Raw genomic sequence first — 20,138 nt, forward strand, 5'->3', positions numbered from 1 at the left:
CAGGAAAGGTGTTTAGAGGGTGTGTGTGGGAGCTCGGACTCAACATCAAAGAGGATAATGATTTTAAAATCTGCCCTCTTATATTTCTCTCACCTTAACATCTGGGGTATTGGAATCTCTTTTGGAATTCCAACAGGCGGCTCTTTGTTGAGAGGGACTTGGCCTTGCAACCAGCTCCTGCTTTGTTGTTTCAAGGTTGCTAAAAATAAGACCCAGTTTCTTGACTATGTGCCGTGACACATGTTGGATGAAAACATCCGTGCCCCCTCTGGACCACCCTCAGCAGCAGTGAAGCTTGGCCGCAGAGACGCAACAAAGCCAAACATCACCCAGCACTTGAGAAATGTTCTCCGAGGCACCGGCGTGCTCGTGTTGGGGAGGTCATCATCTGGCCCCCCCCTGATCCTTTTGGTGTCCATGTGTTTGTCAACCCCTGAGAGAGAGGGAGGAAATGAGGGCGGTCGGGACACATGCCCGAACCCGGAGTGTTTGTTTAATACATCTGAAAGGCTCTCCAACGCATTCAAGGTTATTTGGTTTCCCCCCGTGGTGCTCAGCCCTCGCATTGCGATGACAGGACTCCACCACAAAGAGGGTGGTCTGCCTTTCCCTCCGGAGCCGGGGGGGAGTCTCAAGGGAAAATAGGCCCCAGAAGTTCTAATAATAGTGAAATAATGCAGACAGACGCTAATGTTTTCCCTGGAAAATGAGGGAATCATCATCGTAATGATTCATGATGCAGATTTTTCCCTCAGTTTCCTAATATTTTGACACATTTCTCAGTTTGAGCTGCTCGCCTCTGCCCTGTGCGCTGAGGGAAGATTACAAAAAGATGTGAAATCTTGATTCTTGGCCTCCCAGGTTGACTCAAGGAGAAATGCAAATAAATAGAGCTATCTGTGTCTGCGCGGTCAGATAAGAGCCGGAGGCTATTCATACATTGACAGCTTGACTTTCCTTGGCTCCCCCCCCTCTTGAAGATTAATGACCTTGTTGCACCACACCAGTGTCTTACAATATTCCTTCCTGATTTCAAGCGAAACAGAATATTGCACATTAAAAGCTATTTTTTTAACGGCCTGGGAGACTTTGCTTTTGCTTGATTCCTGCTCTGGTGTCTGCCGGCGCTGTGACGTGCCACATGACCACTCCTGTCTAAAGTTCTGCAGTAAATCAGTTTCTACGCGGTGAATTATTAACCGAGCTCCGTCACATTTCCTGTGCTGAATCAGCGTTCCTACAATTCCCACCAATGCCTTGTTTCTTTCCCTCCACACACTCCATCATCTGCTCAAGTGGTTGTCAATCACCTGCAAAAGTCTTGATTGAAACTCTTTCGCTAGTTGGAGTATTTTCCTGGTGTGTTTGAAGCAGTTGCCGTGCAGATAAGCAGCACTGTAAAAAAAGGGGGGTGGGGGGGGTGGGGGGGAGGCCTAGCGCTGCCCTGACAAGACTGTTGTGAAAGTGTGGAGGCTCTTTGCAAGAATGCAGTGGCAGGTCTGGGCCTGAACTTCCGCATTGAGCAGGAAGAAATCAACAGTCAGAGAGCCAGATGCAGTCCCCACCAACACACCCTGCATGCAGCTGCTTTTCACGGGAGTAGCGCTTCATCAGAGGAGAACATTCGGCCCATGAAGCTGTCACCTTCAAACTAAACGCTGAAACAAGGATTAAAAGAATCTGAGAAGGTGAGTCCCTGCTCCGGTAAACTGTGCCTTCAGTGAGGACGGAGGGGGGGGGGGGGGGGGGGGGGGCACCTGAGCTGCTTTTCTCACTTTGACTCCTCTGTAGGACGTTGTTTTAAGTTGATGTCAAACACAGAGAATTTGTCTTTTCTGATAAAGTCGTGGCAGACATGCAGATATGACAGTTCATGTTTGCGATCCAGTCAGATTTAGTGATTCTAAAGCTTCATTTTAAAAAAGAAGTTGTCAACCAGGAGCAGAAAACTGTCATTGTCATCTACGATCTTTTTGTTCTGAGATGAATCTAAATTAGGTTGTATTCCAAGATGACAAGCCGGGTGTTAGTTCATCTGTGTTCCTGTCTAGGGCACAACAGGGTGGACCCAGCTCTAATGTCAGACTGCTAAGTGACTCAATAACCACGACAAACCGATAGGCTTGGCCTCTGATTCTCAAAGCTTGCAGTGCTGTCAGTTTGTCACTGATGATTGCAACATTTTGTACATTTGGCTTCCGAGAGGAGATTTAATCAGAGAGGAACAGACTGAATCACTTAAATGGGATATCACCGAACATGTCCTCTTCAAAGATGGGGTTAAAACCACTTAGTTGACTGGATTCATTCCTGTTTAGGAACGTCGTCAAGCAAGAAAACCCCTGAAATATGTTAAAACACACACACTGTCAATGACTCATTTACTGCAGGTGTTGTGCTTTTAACATCCGAGTTTGATCCTAAGACAAACCCTCATCGGCAAACACAGATATGATCTTGTGTACTGTTCAATGCCAGTTATGATTTAAGGTTTTATTATCCCCTCCAGCGTTTTGAGTCCCTGATTTCTCTTCTTCACGGTGGCGTTCGACCGGTTCTGTTTACACATCTGCACATGCCTCGAGTACAGATATTCAATCTGAGCTTCTATACATCATGAGAAACACTCTTGTGCTTTGTGTTCTTGTCTGGTTTCCATTTTCTTGATTTATGAATATGCAGGCTCATGAAAAAGGCTGAGACATGAATTTGAGATTATTAAGGAGGGAGGAGGGAAACTGCTTTCTGGAGGAATGCACTTGCAGATACTGTATATCCAGTCTTTTACTTTAGCGAATAGCAGAAGTATATAGCCTGCAGTGGTGTGTTTTCACAGTGCATTGTGTGAGTCTGGAGCGCTGCCAGTGCTCATGCCTGGGTGTTTCCAATAATATTTACAAATGCTGACAAATCACATATTTTCAGGGCAGTTTCTGCAGAGAAAATGGTGCAAGAATGGCAGCGAGACTCTTATGGATGTGAATCAAAGGTTCACAGACATTAAACCTGTTGTGTAGTTATTGCACCGATTGCTAAAAAATGTCTGTCTCACAAAGTGTGGTCTCTTATTAAAAATCAAATCTGCTTTAAAAAGGAAAGCCGGGCTCCCTTCAGAAAACTGTGTGCATCAAATTGCACAAGTCATGCCAGTGTTTCACTTCCAACAAAGAGTTCTCCAAAATTCCTGATAAGAATCTTTTGAATGATTTTGCAACAGATCCCTATCAAGCCCGCCATCTTGAGCCAGAGATGTCGAGGTGTTTTATTCATGTTTTTACGAACTTGGTTGGAGATTTGGAGAAGTTCACTTGTTCTCTGTCCCGCGGAGAGTTCCATGACGCGATGAGAAGAGACAGTTTTCAAGATCTGACCAAATAAAACACTCATCACCTCCGACTTCTCTCTGAGGGTTGAAAGAGGTACTTGGGCTCTAAAAGCATCCGTCGGGAATGAATTGACTGATAAAGGCATTTTCTTTCCATCGCTGAAAATAGAATATGTGTTACAAACTTGATTTAACTTTTATCCAAAAATTGGGAATTATCTCAACATATCTTTTTAACTTTTGAAGTTGGTACAACATCCTCCTTTTCCATTTCAGCTTTCAGTTTGAACATACCTTTGTGGACATGTGGACCAGAACCGCACTGTGGTTGTTAGTGTGGCCTGTTGTTTTGAGGTTGTTTACAAACTTTAAATAAAAAGGCTGTGAGACATAAATTACTCAGGGAATGAAAATTATAACGTAGTTTTTATAACAATTTCAGTTAATTTATTTTATACGTATAAATTCAAGTTTGCATGAGGCTATGAACCACAATTAAACACACACTAATACCAGTGAAACGGTCACGATACGTTTGCAGGTGGCTCATGTCATCATTTCCTACAAGATTTCAACATTGCGATCGGCAGGAAGTTGACACTTCACCACTTCCTCCTCTAGGGCGAACCAGTTGTGTGAAAGGGCGGAGGCGTACGAGCCGAAGGCATTAGAGACCCACTCATTATATATGTCACATGGAAATGAAGGCTTGACACCAAGAAGCTCCGACGCATGACAGAGAGTGGGAGTTTCTCAACCCAACATGCAGACGCCATCTGTTCACTGGAACAATATTGATCCATTTCACATTCAAATGGGAAACATCAAGTCACAACAGCGTATGAGCTGTGGCCTGGAACAGCATCAGTCACACTCCTCTCCTCTCCACACTGCGACTAAAAGGCTTTCGGCCTCGGGAGTCTTTTGATTAAATTCTTCTCAAACGTCTCTCTCTCTCTTCTGCAGCTGGATCTTACAGTTTACTACAAACGACTCCACACAGGGATGAGCGCAGGCAGCCAGTTGCACTTTGATTGAGACAATATTTTCATTTTTAATGTAGCATAGCAGCAAAAAATAAAGAAATGTGAAGAGCTATCCAAACATGTCTGTACGAGCAGTACAAAAAAAAGATATTTCCAACGATTCTGTTCAATGTCATAAAGCATATCAACACATGTTTAATCACTGCGCTACAACCCAACCTGCCACTTTTACAGAATATGAATTACGTAATTTGTATTGTACTGCATCGAATTATCTTGTTGTTGAGCGGTACTATACAAAAAACTATTTTCTTCTGTAGTTCCAAAGTTTTCATCAAGTTATTTCGTAAAAGCAATTAAGTCCACATGTTCTCCCAGCTCCAGGTTAGCCAGGCTAACTCGTAGCTTGCTAATAAACTTACAGCTAACAGTTGTTTATCTGATATTTTGTTGACTCCATCTTTGTTTTTCATCGTGTGTACCTCGTATAAATAGGTGATGACAGGTGTTGTTATGATTTAGAGTCCTGACATTCTGCAAACTTTTAGCCAAAAGGTGGCCAGTGAAGTTCATTAACAGCCACAGAAGAACAAGGTGGATCTTTAATGTTTATGAAGCAGTTGTCTTTCAGCCACTGACCAGAAAGGCTCAGAGGATATCAGGCTGATTCCGCCCTTTCTGTCCAGAGAAGTGTGTTTACTCAGCATCACAGTCCTACAGGAGGAGGAGGATGAATGAGGAGCTTTCACAGTTGTAACCGAACTTTCCCGTGACTGAGTGAACTCCCGCTCACACCTTCCCTGAAGCCCTGCTCCTGACTACTACTGCTTATGTTCCACTGTAAGAAAACAGGGACTCTGTTTTCACTGCATATTCTCGCCCATCATAACATTTGCTCTGACAAATGAGGCTTCAAATGATACATGGGAGACAGAAGGCTCATAATCTACGATGGAGACGGTGAGCGAATCTGCAGGAGTTGTTTTCAGGGAAAACACGGTTAGGGTAGTTGTCCCTCAGGGTGTTGTGCCACCAAACTGAAATAATGAACCTCGATGATGCTGATATTGCCCTCAAATGTCTGGTTTAAACCTTTAGCGTGTTTCAGGGATCGTTCTTCTGATCTTGATTTGCAGAGATGTTTAATTTAAGTGTTGTTGCATTAAACATTTGAAATTAATTGGTTTGTCATCATAGGACTGAATGTGTGGCTCATAATAACCTGGGACTTGCAGCATTCAGAAGAGGGAAGGTTAGAAGATCTCAAAATTTAAGTAGTACGATTGTTTGATCTAGAAAACGACAAAACCAATTAAGAAATATATGGTCTGAAAGGCAGAGATCTATAAATAACACTGTACATTTTTATGAAATAATATTCAAAACTCCAGTTCAGCAAACAAGATGTGACAAGTTCCAGCCAAACAGAAAAAAAAGACAGGCCTGCAAGTTATGCACTCAAAGTTCTCTCTGCTGGATCTTGGCGGGAGACGTTTCAGGGAAGCGGAGCCTCGGGGCACAGACGAGAGCCGCACACATTTCAGAGTAAAGCAGCAGTTCTGTGTTTCTACCACAGGCCGTCAGCATTCGTGTTCACCTCTTCATGCCATACATTCCTCGACCATCATCTGTCACGACAACCAAGTCCAATCGATTCAGCCCATTGATGCACATTGTGCTCTGATAGCTGCATTGAACAGAGTTTAGAGACTGATCCTTTTCTGTGTCTGACACTTCTGTTGTTGCTTTAACCAGATGGACGACATCGACGCCATGTTCAGCGACCTGCTGGGGGAGATGGACCTCCTCACTCAGGTAAACTCAACTTCTCATGACAGCTGTATGATCTTATTAGCTAACACTCAGTAATTTGTATTTCTCGTGACTTACTGTAATGTAAGTTGTTATTCAAATTAAATACTAGAACTCATTAACTGAAAGTGAATATCATAGAACTGAAGGTTTACTTTTGGACAGAACGTGCATTTATTCTTTCTTAGTATCACTTCCTTAGTATCACTTCTTGTCAGAAATATGTTATTCAAATAATACCATTTCAATTTGAAGAAAGAAATGATTTCTTAATTTCTTCTGCGGCAAAGATTTCCTCTTTTATTGCTAAGTGCATCAGATGCTCTTTGTTTTAACAACTAAAACACCATTTGTCTTCATTTTTAATGCTGCACACTTTCCTCCGGACTTCCCAGAGTTAATTCCGCTAAAACTTAAAAAGACTTTTCTCCCTCAAAGACACATGACAACCCCATTAAAACCCACCATCGATCAACGAGACGCTCTAGACTGGCAAGCACAACAGACACAGCGGGGGGGACTCTTTGTGGTCATCTAACAACCATAAATTACATTTCCTTTTAGAGGGGAGGTCAAATGGCAAAACCATGAGCCAGCTCGAGATTGCACAGTTGCTTCTCAGTGAAAAGCCCTGCTGATCACTTTGATGTTGTTTTCCAAGCGACCAGTCCTTTTAAAATCATTTCCCCCGGGGGATGAGGGGCAGTTAATAAAACACACAGAAGCCCCGTTAGGTGTCGTACCTGAAAACACATGGAACATGAAAATGTGTAAACGTTGCATTTCTTTGCATAATATTTGGGGAGTGTTTATGTTTCCATGCACTCAGAATGTGTTGTGCATTAACTCCCTGAGCCTCTCGGGGTCCTGGGCATACTGTCAGGATATTATATTCCTACTCTTATAAACACACCGTCTTGTTCATTGTTTCCCTCAGAGCCTGGAACAGGAGACAAGACCTCCAGAACCTCTCCCGCCCGCTAACAAGGAAGCCAACTTCTCTTACGGCTTCACCGACATGAACGGTGACTAAACACTTTGTCCGACATGAGTGAGGAAACACCACAAAGAGCAGGAGGTTGAACACCATGTTTGCTATGACACACCCTCATTGGGCAAGGATATATTGCATGTTTAATATTAGCAAGCAAATTATCTGTTTTAGGAAGTTGACAATGAAGGTCACTGTGTCGGCCTCTGGCTCGGGGGCTGTTAAATAAGCCGTAATAATTTTGAAGCAAAGCCATGAAACTTGTCATTTGAAAATTTGCTTCCCCTGTTTTTATTTTTTGGAAGGCACGTCCTTAATCATCAGTTTTATAGGTTTTTGCAGTTCTTAATAACAAATGGCTGTGTAAGGACCTATATCACGTCAGCTAGCAGCTGGAGCTAAAAGCTAATGACAGCGATTAGCATGCCAACATCTTCACACTGCTAATATCCTTTTGTCTATGCTGAGTTCATGTCATTTGAGAGGGAAGGCAATGATGTGAAAGACACTCTTTCAGAACTTCTGTGTGTTCACGTCATCAGACGTTATGATGGGAGTTAGCAAACACAAAAGCATAATGAAGGAAAACCCCAAGTTATGCATTACTTAAATAAAATCTAAGAAAAAGGAAGTTGTAAATAAAAAAGAAAGTTCTCAGTATTTGCAAGACAACCCAAAGTCCTTTTAGAATAGGAACTAATGTTGCACATGACTGTTACTGTAACAGTCACATTATTTTTATGTTGTCTAAAATACCCAGTTGAGTTATTGCCTAATACGCTGATTCATTTTCTGACACCAGAGTCCCTCAACGAACTGGAGGATACTGATTTGGACGCGCTGATGGCTGATTTGGTCGCTGACCTAAACGCGACCGAAATGAAACTCGCAGCAGATATAGAAGGTCTGAAGGTGCCATCGCCGCCTCCACCGGATCTGCCACCGCCACTCCAAGGCCTGAGCCCCCATGCATCATCAGCTTCACCAGCATCTCCAGCGAGTAGCACAAGCAGCAACACCCCGGCCTCCTCGGCCTCTTCCCCTTTACCACCTCCGCCCCCACAGGGTGCAAAGCCTACGATGGTGGGTGTGACCGTGTGTTCACTGTAACATCTCTGCAAATAGATATTAACCTCAACACAGCCTGTAGCTGGTCCAACATTCAAGAAGTGAGACTTTTTATGAAAGTTTTTTATAATAATAGAAAGTATTTTAATAAAACTTGAACAGTTTAAAGGGAAACGGCCTCGAGGACAGACAGCAAAGTAAAGAGAACATTGCTGTGCATTGCTGTACGGCTCATATGGGGTTGGGAGAGGCAATAGTCACAGTCTCTGTTTTATTATGTCTTGGTTTACCGATGACAAAGTGCTTTCCAAGCCATTCGTGACAAGACAGTATTAAAAAACGACACCAGTTCCCAGCATATATATTTCTGGTCCTTTTCATCTCGGTGCAGTGGTATTGCTCTTATAGCAGTTGGGCGGTGAGCTCATGACAAAGTTGTTCCCGGGCTGAGGCATCTGTTACAGTTAGCATCGGAGGTGAAACAGTCTGGAACGGATCAAACACGTGCAGCCGTGAGGCAGGAAAGGGAAACAGGATCAATACCTCAGGTTGGAATAGGGGAGGTAAGATGTGGCCGTGTTCGGGGGGGGGTGGAACCAGACAGGAGCTTATGGCTTTAGCAGAGATTTGTTACCTCATCCTCCTGAGGTGGAAGCAGCAGCTGTGCTGAGGCAGTCAATGCGTCACTGTTGAGGTGTAGAACTTCATTAAAACCGCCGCTGAGGGCAGGATCTTAATCACACATGACTCTGTTTCGTATCCCTGCTAATCCAGTTATTGTAAATTTACAAATTAAATTCTAGAATGAAGATAATGAGAATGGGAAGCATCTCCTGAGCAGCACTGAGATGCTACAGCCACAGAAACGGAGACACCGGATTCTGCTCCTCATTTATCTGACGCACATTTTATGAGTTCAAAGCAGAACCTCAAACTACAGAGAGTTAAATGAGAGGATTGATGCCTCTGTGCAAAGGTATAAGCAAGCAGAAGAAATGGCGATAGACAATCTGTTCTTCACTGTCTTATTAACATGTTATTGTTTGTCTCATTCAGGAGGAAATCGAGGCGCAGATGAAAGCAGACAAAATCAAACTCGCTCTGGAGAAGCTCAAGGAGGCCAAAGTGAAAAAGGTTAGACTACCAAACTCTGAAGTTTACCTCTGATCTTGCGTCCGCTGCCATAAACTATACTTGAGACATTTTGAGTTACGGCTACAGGGACATTACTGTAAAAGATGTAATGTTCAAACACAGCTCGGCTCTTGTGGCTTTGAAACAGCCATCGATCTGTAAGGGAGGCCTTCGCTCGAGAAGCCAACGCTTGGCTGAGCAGCACGGTTTCCTCTGGGGGGGATATGTGGTCATTCTCACATTTGCAAAGCAGCTCCCTTAAGTTGCAGACATGTTTTAAATGTGAAGCTTCAACCTCAGGGTCAGTAGTTTGACACAAAACCCAACAAGCCACAGACTGCAGGCCATCACGGGTGTTGTGATGGATAATGTGTGATGTGTTATACTTCCTCTCGTGGTGCAGGTGGAACAGACTCAGTGGTTTCCTTGGTGAGATATTAATGATCTAAAACCTAAAGGGAAACAGCAGAAACAACGGCCACTTTCACAGGAACATCTGCCCCAGCTGTTGGACGGAGAAGAGAGCAAGGTGCCCTCTCTGTGGTTTGGGCAGAATGAGATTCTCGGGTTTCAGAGAAACCACCGGTCGCCTCGCATGAGGAAGCACAGGAAGAGGAAGAAGAATTTGCCGTCCAGCAGCATCTCATCCAACCGAGCACCGAAACCATATTGTGTTCAAGGCGAGGTCCAGACGGGGGGAACATGTGGGCTAACGCTCTGAACCCTCCTGCGATAACATCTCTGAAAACCCACATCTTTTTGGCACGACGTGAGCGACTGGCTGACCTTGGTTCTGTGAAACTGCTAAGCCTTCCAAAGCTGGATTTGTCTCCAGATGAGAGGAAGTGTGAAGCCATATGAGCCCGGGAGGAAAGCGCTGGTCGGCTCCAGAGCTAAATTCATTTCAGCTTGGGAGGACAGAAGTGGCAGTGCACGGCCTCCTCCAGCAGAACTAACATTAACAGGCAGAAACAGCTATTTAGTGTTTGTATCCTGTAATTTAAATGGAAAATAAAGAAGTTGCATGTGTGTGGATTTGATGTGTCACTGCAGAGAGACCTGCTGCGGCTGCAATCGCTCACACAGACACACAAAACCTCTCGTTGTAACTGGAACTCAGCTCTGACACACCTCATAATCAACAGCACATGTTCAACCCCATCCGTTACATTCACAGTTGTCCCCCTGTAAACAAGGGCAGGTAGGAACCAAAAGAAAGGGCAATTTAAGATAAATAAGAACATATTGGATAAATATTGATTGATATATGTGAATAAATAACAATAACATTAGCAATTTAACCTGTTTCAATGTGAACATTTGTTGCATTGTTTTGTGAGTTGGAGAAAATACAGCAGAGTAGTGCAACATTTAAAAATGTAATTCAATTGTTTTGCGGACAGTTGGTGGTGAAGGTGCTGATGAACGACGGCAGCTCAAAGACCCTGATGGTGGACGAGCGGCAGAACGTCAGGGAGGTTCTGGACAACCTGTTTGAGAAGACCCACTGCGACTGTAACGTGGACTGGAGCCTGTGCGAGACAAACCCAGAACTGCAGCTCGGTGAGTTCCTGCAGTGGATGTATAGTGATTGTGTAAACCCTGGGAGGCAACAACAGCACGAGGAGGCTTTATGACCAATGATAAATCGACATGCTGCCACCGGCTGATGTAGCACCAGAGTCATTCTGTGGTTAAATATTGTCAGGTGAAGATAGAAAGAGGAACCGAGCGTGATGCAATCCCACGACTAGTTTGGAATAAATCTGCTCAGAGCCACAGACGCTATTTTTACTGGCAGAGAGACGTCTTACGAACTGGGGCCACTGCTTTGATGGGAAGTGATTTCTGGGTAATGTAGTGCAGGAGCGCCTCGGCAATAAGCTCGAGCCGAGCAGCAGATATATCAACAAAACAAGAAAAACACAGCAGCGGTAGATTACAGCTTTAACAACGTAAGCCCTCAGTGTGTTTGTATCTGAATTGTCAGCTAAACACACACACACACACACACAGACACACACACACACAGACTGAATGTATAGGCTGGGATTTTTCCTCCTGGTCCAGATGATGGACTGTGTTTTTATTGGCATGACGGCCACACTGCAGCTAGCTCACAATGAAACACTGATCTTACTCCCATTCATTTCTCTCTCTCTCTCTCTCTCTCCCTCCCTCCTCTCTTTCCTGCAGTCTCTCTCTCCCCCCCTCGCTCACACACATGCGTACAGTGCAGACAGGTGGGTTTAATTTGTTGCGTCGGACACTGTCAGTCATCCTCCCTGTCATGTGGAAATAGGAGCCTCATGATCTCAATCCTGCGTCTGAGCGCCCGGTGCTATATTTACTTCAGCTGCCGGACTCAGATCCTGCAGCCGTTCATTACCATCTGTTTTCTCTGTTTTCCAACAACTTCATCAGATTGTTACTGAGATGAATTCACTTCTTACTTCTTAAAGAAACAGTCTTATATGTCAGGGACAAAGATTCATTGTGCTCCATGGTGAAAAGGTTTTAATGAAACACTGGTGGTAAAATCATTAACCTCTGTGAGCAACAGAACATAAGCCAATGTTGTTTTGCTTAGAAATTATATTCAAGTAATTTTATATGCGGCTAGTTAAACTGTGACGCACGAAATAAGAGGATAAGCCAAGAAATATTGTTTCCTTACTTTAACTAAATCTGTCGCAAGACAAAAACCAAGGAACGTGTTGATTCATTTAGCAAAACTTCACTGATCTGTCTGTGGAGGGAAAATCTCCCAAAACTCTAAAGAAAGCTGAAATAATTTATTTATACAAATAAGTTATTTGGTTATTTTGTGGCATTTAGAGACAATAACAAATGTATAGAATATCTAATTTCATCAATTAGATATTCTATACATGTGTTATTGTCACTGAAAACCATTAAAGTTTGAAATTGTAGCATCACAAAGGAAATGGATTGTGTCTGATATGCTGCGTATTACATAGGGCTCTATGCTGTATTCACAAACATTTACATGAACGCCACCTCAACTAATAAGTCTCTGTTATGATGCAAATATTGGAAAGAGGCGTGGAAGTATTTAAATCACACAAACAAAAACCTTTTGTTTACAGTGTCCAGGTTTTTCCCACATTGTGACATCAAGGCGTAGGATCACACAAAAGTCTGAACACCGACTTTACATATTGGGAAATGGGCCCTTCCAGCGAGCGTGTGAATGCTCAATCAAATACTGTACGAGTCCAACCAACGCTGTGGATAGACCTCAATGCTGCCTGTGCAAAAACAAAATGAGGAAATGTGTGTTTCCCTTGTGTCAACACTGTTTATTTTAAACCGAATTATATCTGTCTGAGACACAGATATAACTTTGAATCCTTCCGTGTGCATAGCTTGACTCATGGGCATCACGGCCCGGGTCTTGTCATCTCGGATCAACTGGACAGCTTCACAATGGAAACTGTGTGAACTCCCTGCGACTGGTCTGGACACTATAACAATCTAGAGTTTAATCGTTTTAATCAATAAAAAAAGACCAGGCCTCTCTGAGCGTAGTAAACACCCACAGCCCTCCACAGCATCGCCATCTTCAAACAGGCCTCGACTTGGCCACGTGCTCGCCACCCGCTCCACCACCGCGACACACGATGTGGTTAATGCTCTTCAAAGGGAGTTTTACCCCCTAATAACTCACTGCAGCAGAAAAGTCACACCACCCATTTAAGGATTTGTAATAGTCCAACTATAGACTGGAACACTGGCAGCAATCTATTTAATGCCCACCTCTGCCTCGGCTGCAAACCTGTAATTGGGGAGCGTGGCTAAACTACAGTCAAATGGCCAGTACACGATTAAGATCTATAGAACTGGGTGTGTGGGTGGGCAGAGGAGGAGGAGGAGGAGGAGGAGGAGGAGGAAGAAGAGATGGAGGAAAGTGCTTTTAATGTGTTGTCGAGCTTCAGTGCCATTTAAAGTTCTTCAAGCGAATGGGGAGGGGTGTATTTTATCGATCCCTTAATTCGGCCCATTTGAACTGGACGATTACGCAGCTGTGACTCGGAACCAGGCTCAGCTGAGTTAAAGATTTTGTGGCAGAGTGAACTACAGTCCACACGCTGAGGCGTTTGTTCTGGCGTGTTTTACAGTGCAGAGCTCAAACAGAGGGGACACACAGAGAATTTAAAGTGAGATTAGAGACTCGTCAATTCTGGTTTCAACGATGTTGACTAATTTCCAGACAAACTGGGGGTATTTTTAATCTAACAGGTAATTCATTCGGGTATTTCCACTGTAAGGTCCTCGCCATGATGTCACCATTGCTCTTTTGTTTTTATGGTGTCTGAAACAATTTTTGGTGTCATCACTCAAACAAGTGAACATTCACGGTCATGCGAATAAGAACTTGTCGTTTCTCAGGAACAAAAGCAGACCAGTAGCATGGCTGCAGTTCCCTCAACACAACCAAATGGTTTTATTTTCCTGTCGGGCACAACCTGCTTCCAAAGACGAAATCTATTTGTCTTGGACAGTTCTGGAATCGACCAAAGACCTTTTTCGTCCTGTAGTGATGATGTGACTTGTTGACACTGTTGGGAAACTGTTTATCAATTTGCAGATATAAATTTAACACAAGGTTTTATACTACATTAATAACAAACAACGTAAACACCTAAAGATTCAGACAAATACTAATATACACACGACTACTCCCAACAGGGAAACACTACAAACATTTGTATGTGTCATTTCTTTCTGTCAACTAATACTTTTAGAGAAATTAAAAATATGCAATGTTGTCAATATATACATTTTAGACGATATGGCTTCAGGGCAATGATATGAATACTTTTATTATGACTTTACTGACATTCAGTTTGATTTCTGTTTGCAGAACGGACATTTGAAGACCATGAGATCCTGGTGGAGCCGCTCTTAGGATGGACGAGGGACACCGAGAACAAAGTGCTCTTTAAAGAGCGTGGGGAAAAACACGAGGTTTTCAAAAACCCACAGGTTCGTCCCCTGATCCTACATCTTCAACACTTTGAGGTCTTTACATATTGTAGCTTGCATAACGAGTTATTATTCTTGGCCTTGATTCGTGCGGATCTCTCTCCATGTGGATTCAGCTCAGCGCCCTCAGCTGAATTGTTGTCCATTGCGAGATGTGTTTGCTCCACGCGGGATGACCTCTTCCATCCACGTCCTCGCAGTAATATATCAGACAGAACAGCTTCTGGGAAAAGACGGAGAGATCCCGTCATGTTTGTTGATGTAACGGATCCATTTATAATCCCAGGGTATTTAATGAACTCTGTCTGTTGGCGGAGACAAGTAACCGGTTTGGAAACCTGGTGAGACATTTTATAAAACACTCCGTCATGTCTTCCACGTCCTGCAACAGGAGACAGGTCTGTTTTATACAGAATGTCCCTTTCAATTTAAAGCTTCAACTTTGGACAGGACTGACCAGCATGTTCCCCTTGAGGCGATGGAAAGATTCAGGCCCTAACTGATAGGAAATCCAACTAGCACCGTAACACAGGGACAGAGAGTCTGAGTTTTGGAGGTATTTGAAAGGACAGAGTTTCTGCTTTTCTCACCAGCCACTACAACTTCTGAGGTGCTTGTTATGGCTCTGTATGTCCCTGTCTCTGTCCCTGTCTCTGTCCCTGTCTCTGTCCCTGTCTTTGTCTCCTCTCACCCCTCGCTCCTCCCTCATTCAACCAATCATCAGAACGAAGCTCTCCCTGTGTGGGGACACTGGTTTCACTGTGTCACAGCTGGAGAGTTTATCATTGTTTTAATTTGTCTGTTAATGTTTATAAATCCTTGGTTTGTGTTGATGATTTGTGTCAGTGGTGGTCAGTGATTTTACATGTTGTACACATAGGCCTCTTTTAGCTAAATGCTGAAGTGAGCTCACCATAACACTTTCAAAATGTCGATGCAAAACACCCTGATATTAAGCAGGTGTAATGTTTACACCATGGAAGCCATCTTAGTTTAGCGTTTTTGAATGCTAACATTTACTACTTAGCACTAAACACAGTGTGAATCTGAGGCTGACTGCAAAACTGTTACTACTTAATAGTTGAAAAGTTTCTCTCATGATGCTAACATGCTGAAAACTGCTAATAGCCATCAGTCGTACTCATTAATGCACTTTATGTTTTATTCCTGCAGAACTTTTATCTTTGGAAAAAGGACAAGAGAGCTCTCAAAGAGATAAAAGACAAAGACAAGGAGATATTAATAGAGGTAAAGAAACAAGCACACAAACCCACAAGTGAAGTATGCTTCCCCAGGGGGCGCTCATCTTCTCTTCTTCTCCTCCTCTTTCATCCCTTCTTCACGTCCGCAGGAGAACTTCTGCGGGTCGTCCATCATCGTGCCCGACCTGGAGGGGGTGCTGTACCTCAGAGAAGACGGAAAGAAGTCCTGGAAGCAGCGGCTCTTCCAGCTGAGGGCCTCTGGGATTTATTATGTGCCCAAAGGGAAAACCAAGGTCAGGGGTCAAAAGAGCAAACACCACATGCACAGAGTCTCTGATCTGGGACACAGTCGTTCCTGCTGGAGATAAAACTCCTGCTCATATGGATATTTTTTGTGCAGTTTCCAAAGAGATTCTAATTAAATGTAAGAGGAGTTTCTTCTTTCCTCTCCGGGACTACAAAGATGTAATGTGTGTTTTAGTTCTGCTTTATCAAAACCCTGCTTCATGCACGGCTGAATATCAATACATCTTGTCCTCCCTGCTGGATAGTACATTGACTCACTGTATATCTCACATACACACACCCTCACACAGTGGATCACTACTGTGGTGCAGATTCAATTCAGTCGACACAAAAACCCGAAGATGCCGCAGATCACAGACGTGACTTCATCCTCTGTTTGTTTCTTTTTCAGTCGTCCCGTGACCTCGTTTGCTTTCAACAGTTCGACAACGTGAACGTCTACTACGGCAAAGACTTTAAGAACAAATACAAGGCGCCCACTGACTTCTGCTTTGTTCTGAAGGTAAGCTTCAAAGATCCTTCATCAATCCGTCCAAACCACACTCAGCCGTTTCCCTGTGGAGTGAGTTTACAGAGAAGCTGCAACTTCCCTAAACGCTAATATCAAACATTAGTAACATTATCACACATTAACAGTAACGGGTTTTATTACTGGGTCACTGGTCCATGCTACCAGGGCTGCTTTACACTGTTGATGCTTGATTAACTGGAAATGTGAAAAGCAATAAATACTTTAGTTTAGAGAAGTGAAAGGAGCTTCAGCCAGCTCAGTGAAGAAAAGATGAACTAGAGGCGATTTCTATGCAAAAAGAAACGACTGTAAAAGCACTTTGCCTTTAATTAAAAGTACTTCAAAACGGAGAATATTAACTACGACGGGACGCACAGTGCTCATTTAAGAGTGAGAAGTGCTGACGTGGAAATAAAGGAACGAATTAGATGGGTTGGTGGGTCAGTTTTAAAGGGATGTGAAAGTCTGCGTTCTCTCCTTTCCCCCCATCTCATCTGGGAAACACCCGAATCAGCAGATACCGTTGGACTAGATGGTGAGGAGCACAGTGAAAAGAGCTTAGAGAGGCAAAGAAAGTGAATTACCAGGCGGTGAGAGACACAGCCCTCAAGGTGCGGTTTGTCCAAGGGCAAAGGGGAAAATGGACTGTCAGGGTGGACATGTTGGAAGACGGGGTTCCACACCTCGTCCTCACAGTTCAGGCATTAACAATTTAATATGATGATAACTGCTGTTAAATGAGGGCGTTTACGAGCGGCAAAAACCAGCTGCAACTCAAGGGACGATTTAGCTTCATCATTTAACTATTACTCTGAGATGAGTTGTTGGAGGTGATCCTGGAAACCATCATTGTTATCTCCAACTGATATCATGACGATATCATCATGTGGAAATTCCACTTTCTCTTCAGGGGAAAACAATAGACTCTCAGTCCCTTTTTTAAATTCCACAATGTACGAGAAATACTTTTGTAATCACTTTTCTTGGATATAGCCAACAAAGACGACGTGACCTCAAAACTCACTGCTCCTTATCAACAAGTGCTCTTGAAAATAAGACTGTCCAAACTTTAGTTCACTGCCTCTCCCTCTCTGTTTGTCTTCACTAACACCGACTGGATTATTGCAAATAACAGGAAATTAAAATATGAAATCTTTTCAGCAATCTGATTTAAGACTCACTCTGCCCCCTTGTGGCACCTTGTGAAAGCTTAATTCTTAATAAAACTAATAAATAAATACACGTAATGTATAAGATACATTACGTGTATTTATTTACTATAACCCTACTGTGGCTGCAAGAAGTCATTATTTTGAGGATTAATCGTTTCGTCCATAAAGTGTCAGTAAACAGAGAAAAATTCCGCTGCCTGACAGACTGTCACATATCCCCTGAGGCCAAGGTGACATCTGTAAATTGCTTTTCTTGTCCTGATAACAGTGAAAAACCCAAAGACATTCAGTTTACAATCATCAGACTGACAAACGGCAGCCAACAGTTTCATTCAGACACATAAATATCAAAATGCTGCTGTTTTTAAAAGGTAAAACTAAAACAAACATGGTTCTTTCCCATGATTTGTCTGTGTAGCATCCTCAGATCCAGAAGGACTCCCAGTACATCAAGTACTTGTGCTGTGACGACGACTGGAGCATGCACCTGTGGGTGACCGGGATACGCATCGCAAAGGTAAATCTGAACAGCCCTGCTTTTTAATAACAAAGAAACAGACTGGAGCAGAAGACACAAGGTCACGATCTGTGCTGTGCTCCCTCACACTTCCAGTACGGCAAGTCTCTGTATGAAAACTACAAAACAGCCGAGAAGAAGGCGGTGGTCGACTCGGCGTGGCTGAACCGCAGCACGCCGTCCAGCTCCAACCCCTCCACGCCCTCGCCCACCATCAAAGGTAGGACGAGCTCTCTCTGCTGGGTTTCAGTGACAGGACACGACGCAGATGTGTCGGTAGAACCAACGTTTTCATTTTGTACAGGACGTTCACTCGTTTGATTTCTCTCCTTCCAGCCAAGTCACAGAGTCACGCAAACGGTCACGCTCCCAAACCTCAACCAGGACCTGCACCTGAGGTGAGCAGCTCCTCCTTACCTCGTTAAACCCAGCCTTAAGGAGGCTGGGCTTTACCTCCTGTATGTTTGTTTGTTTGTTTGATTGTTTGTTTGTTAGTCAGCAGGATCAAGAAAAAACGACTTAAAGGATTTCCATACAAATTGGTGGAAGGATGTGGCAAAAAAGAAAAGTTTAGATTTGGCATTTTTGTCTGGCTAATTTTTTTGTTTGAGTAGTTTTTCACATTATTTATATATATCATAATGTGATATAATATTTTCTGGTATCAGCTTTGCAAATGTATTTGCACATTTTCTGTAACCTATAAACCTTTAATTGAAAAATACCCGTACATTTGTCCGTCTCCTGAACACGAAACATTACTGGTCTATTTTCTGTCTCCTCAGAACTTTGGAAGCATCCCACCTCCACCTCCTCCTCCTCCACCTCCTCCTTCATCAGGTGGGTTTTTCCCTCCACCACCTCCGGACTCATCATTCCCTCCTCCACCACCTCCTTTAGCTGCCAAGAGCTCCCCGAGACCCGGCCTCCCCCAGCGAAACCTGCCAACCAACTTCCCTCCACCTCCACCAGCAGTGGACCTCCCTCCTCCACCCCTGCCTCCGCCTGTCGATGACTCCTCTGAGGCACCACCAGACTTCCTCCCACCTCCTCCTCTGCCAGTGAAAGCCCTCCCATCCCCTCCTCCATCCTTTCGTTCAATGCCACCTCCTCCTCCTCAGTCAGCGAAATCCCTCCCATCCCGTCCTCCATCCTTTCGATCAATGCCACCTCCTCCTCCTCGGTCAGAGAAATCCCTCCAACCTCCGCCTCCTTGTGTCAGGGGCATGGACCAGTCTCTGCCTCCTCCACCACCCGACCCAGGCTTTTTACCACCTCCCCCACCTCAGCCAGTGTTCACAGGGGCTGGGGCTCCTCCTCCACCTCCTCCACCACCTCCTCCTGCCACTGCTCTTAGCCCCGCACCAAGAGCCCCTGGATCGGTGAGGAAGATGCCTCCTCCTCCGCCAAAGAGGACTACACCGTCGATGCAGGGAGGAGGAGGAGGAGGAGACGGGAACTTAATGTCAGAACTGATGTTAGCCATGCAGAAGAAACGCGGCAATCAATAGTCTGAGCAGCTGATTTGTGGAGAATAAGAACGAACTCTGCCAAACGAAGAGTAATTTTCAAACTTAACCCACAGCCGTTCTTCTGTCACAGCTGGAGATCAACACACACATTGATCCATTCATCCAGAGCATTGAGCTGACTCGTCTGTAGCACACCTTTGTAATTGTTTTAAAACTGGGTCACTTAGAAACCAGTGACTGCTGTAAGAAAACATTTTATGCTGTCGTCCTAGTTCAAAGAGACGTTTTCTTTTTTATAGAATTGTATATATTGTCATGTTTACCTGAAACCAGAGTGTGGTTGTTTTCCAAATGGCTGTCATCTAAATAAAACCTCCTGAATAAATATCTTTTGATTCCTGGTGGCATCAGAACAAGACAAACAGATCATTTGACCAGTCGGACAATGATTCGAGCAGAGTGAATTATACATCAAAAATTATGATAAGAGAAATGTTGAAAGTCTACATAATCCAGTTATGGCTGCAGGTAACGATTGACTTTCATTCTCAGAAATGTGGAGATTATTTCCAGGAGTAATCGTTTCGTCCATAAAATGTCAGTAAATAGAGATAATGTGCCACCTTCCAAAC

At 43.8% G+C, this 20,138-nt stretch overlaps 1 protein-coding gene across 1 annotated transcript; it reads left to right on the plus strand.

Annotated features, from left to right (window-relative positions):
* Nucleotides 1–1,464: 1,464 nt before the first annotated feature.
* apbb1ip (amyloid beta (A4) precursor protein-binding, family B, member 1 interacting protein) lies at nt 1,465–19,893 on the plus strand. The gene is made up of 14 exons (XM_062379788.1): nt 1,465–1,688; nt 6,067–6,126; nt 7,061–7,148; nt 7,917–8,197; nt 9,239–9,316; nt 10,720–10,879; nt 14,205–14,326; nt 15,500–15,574; nt 15,678–15,821; nt 16,226–16,336; nt 17,936–18,034; nt 18,131–18,254; nt 18,371–18,432; nt 18,820–19,893. The coding sequence occupies exons 2-14, from the start codon at nt 6,067–6,069 to the stop codon at nt 19,543–19,545; spliced, it is 2,130 nt and encodes a 709-aa protein (XP_062235772.1). The 5' UTR covers nt 1,465–1,688; the 3' UTR covers nt 19,546–19,893.
* Nucleotides 19,894–20,138: the final 245 nt, after the last annotated feature.

This window comes from Platichthys flesus, chromosome 21, assembly GCF_949316205.1.
Source record: "Platichthys flesus chromosome 21, fPlaFle2.1, whole genome shotgun sequence".
Classification (NCBI taxonomy): domain Eukaryota; kingdom Metazoa; phylum Chordata; class Actinopteri; order Pleuronectiformes; family Pleuronectidae; genus Platichthys; species Platichthys flesus.

Excerpts from the sequence above, each read along its gene's own strand:
- apbb1ip (XM_062379788.1), top strand. The coding sequence starts at position 6,067 with ATGGACGACATCGACGCCATGTTCAGCGACCTGCTGGGGGAGATGGAC. Across the intron at positions 6,127-7,060 it reads AGATGGACCTCCTCACTCAG|AGCCTGGAACAGGAGACAAG; the intron begins GTAAACTCAACT and ends TGTTTCCCTCAG. Across the intron at positions 7,149-7,916 it reads CGGCTTCACCGACATGAACG|AGTCCCTCAACGAACTGGAG; the intron begins GTGACTAAACAC and ends TTCTGACACCAG.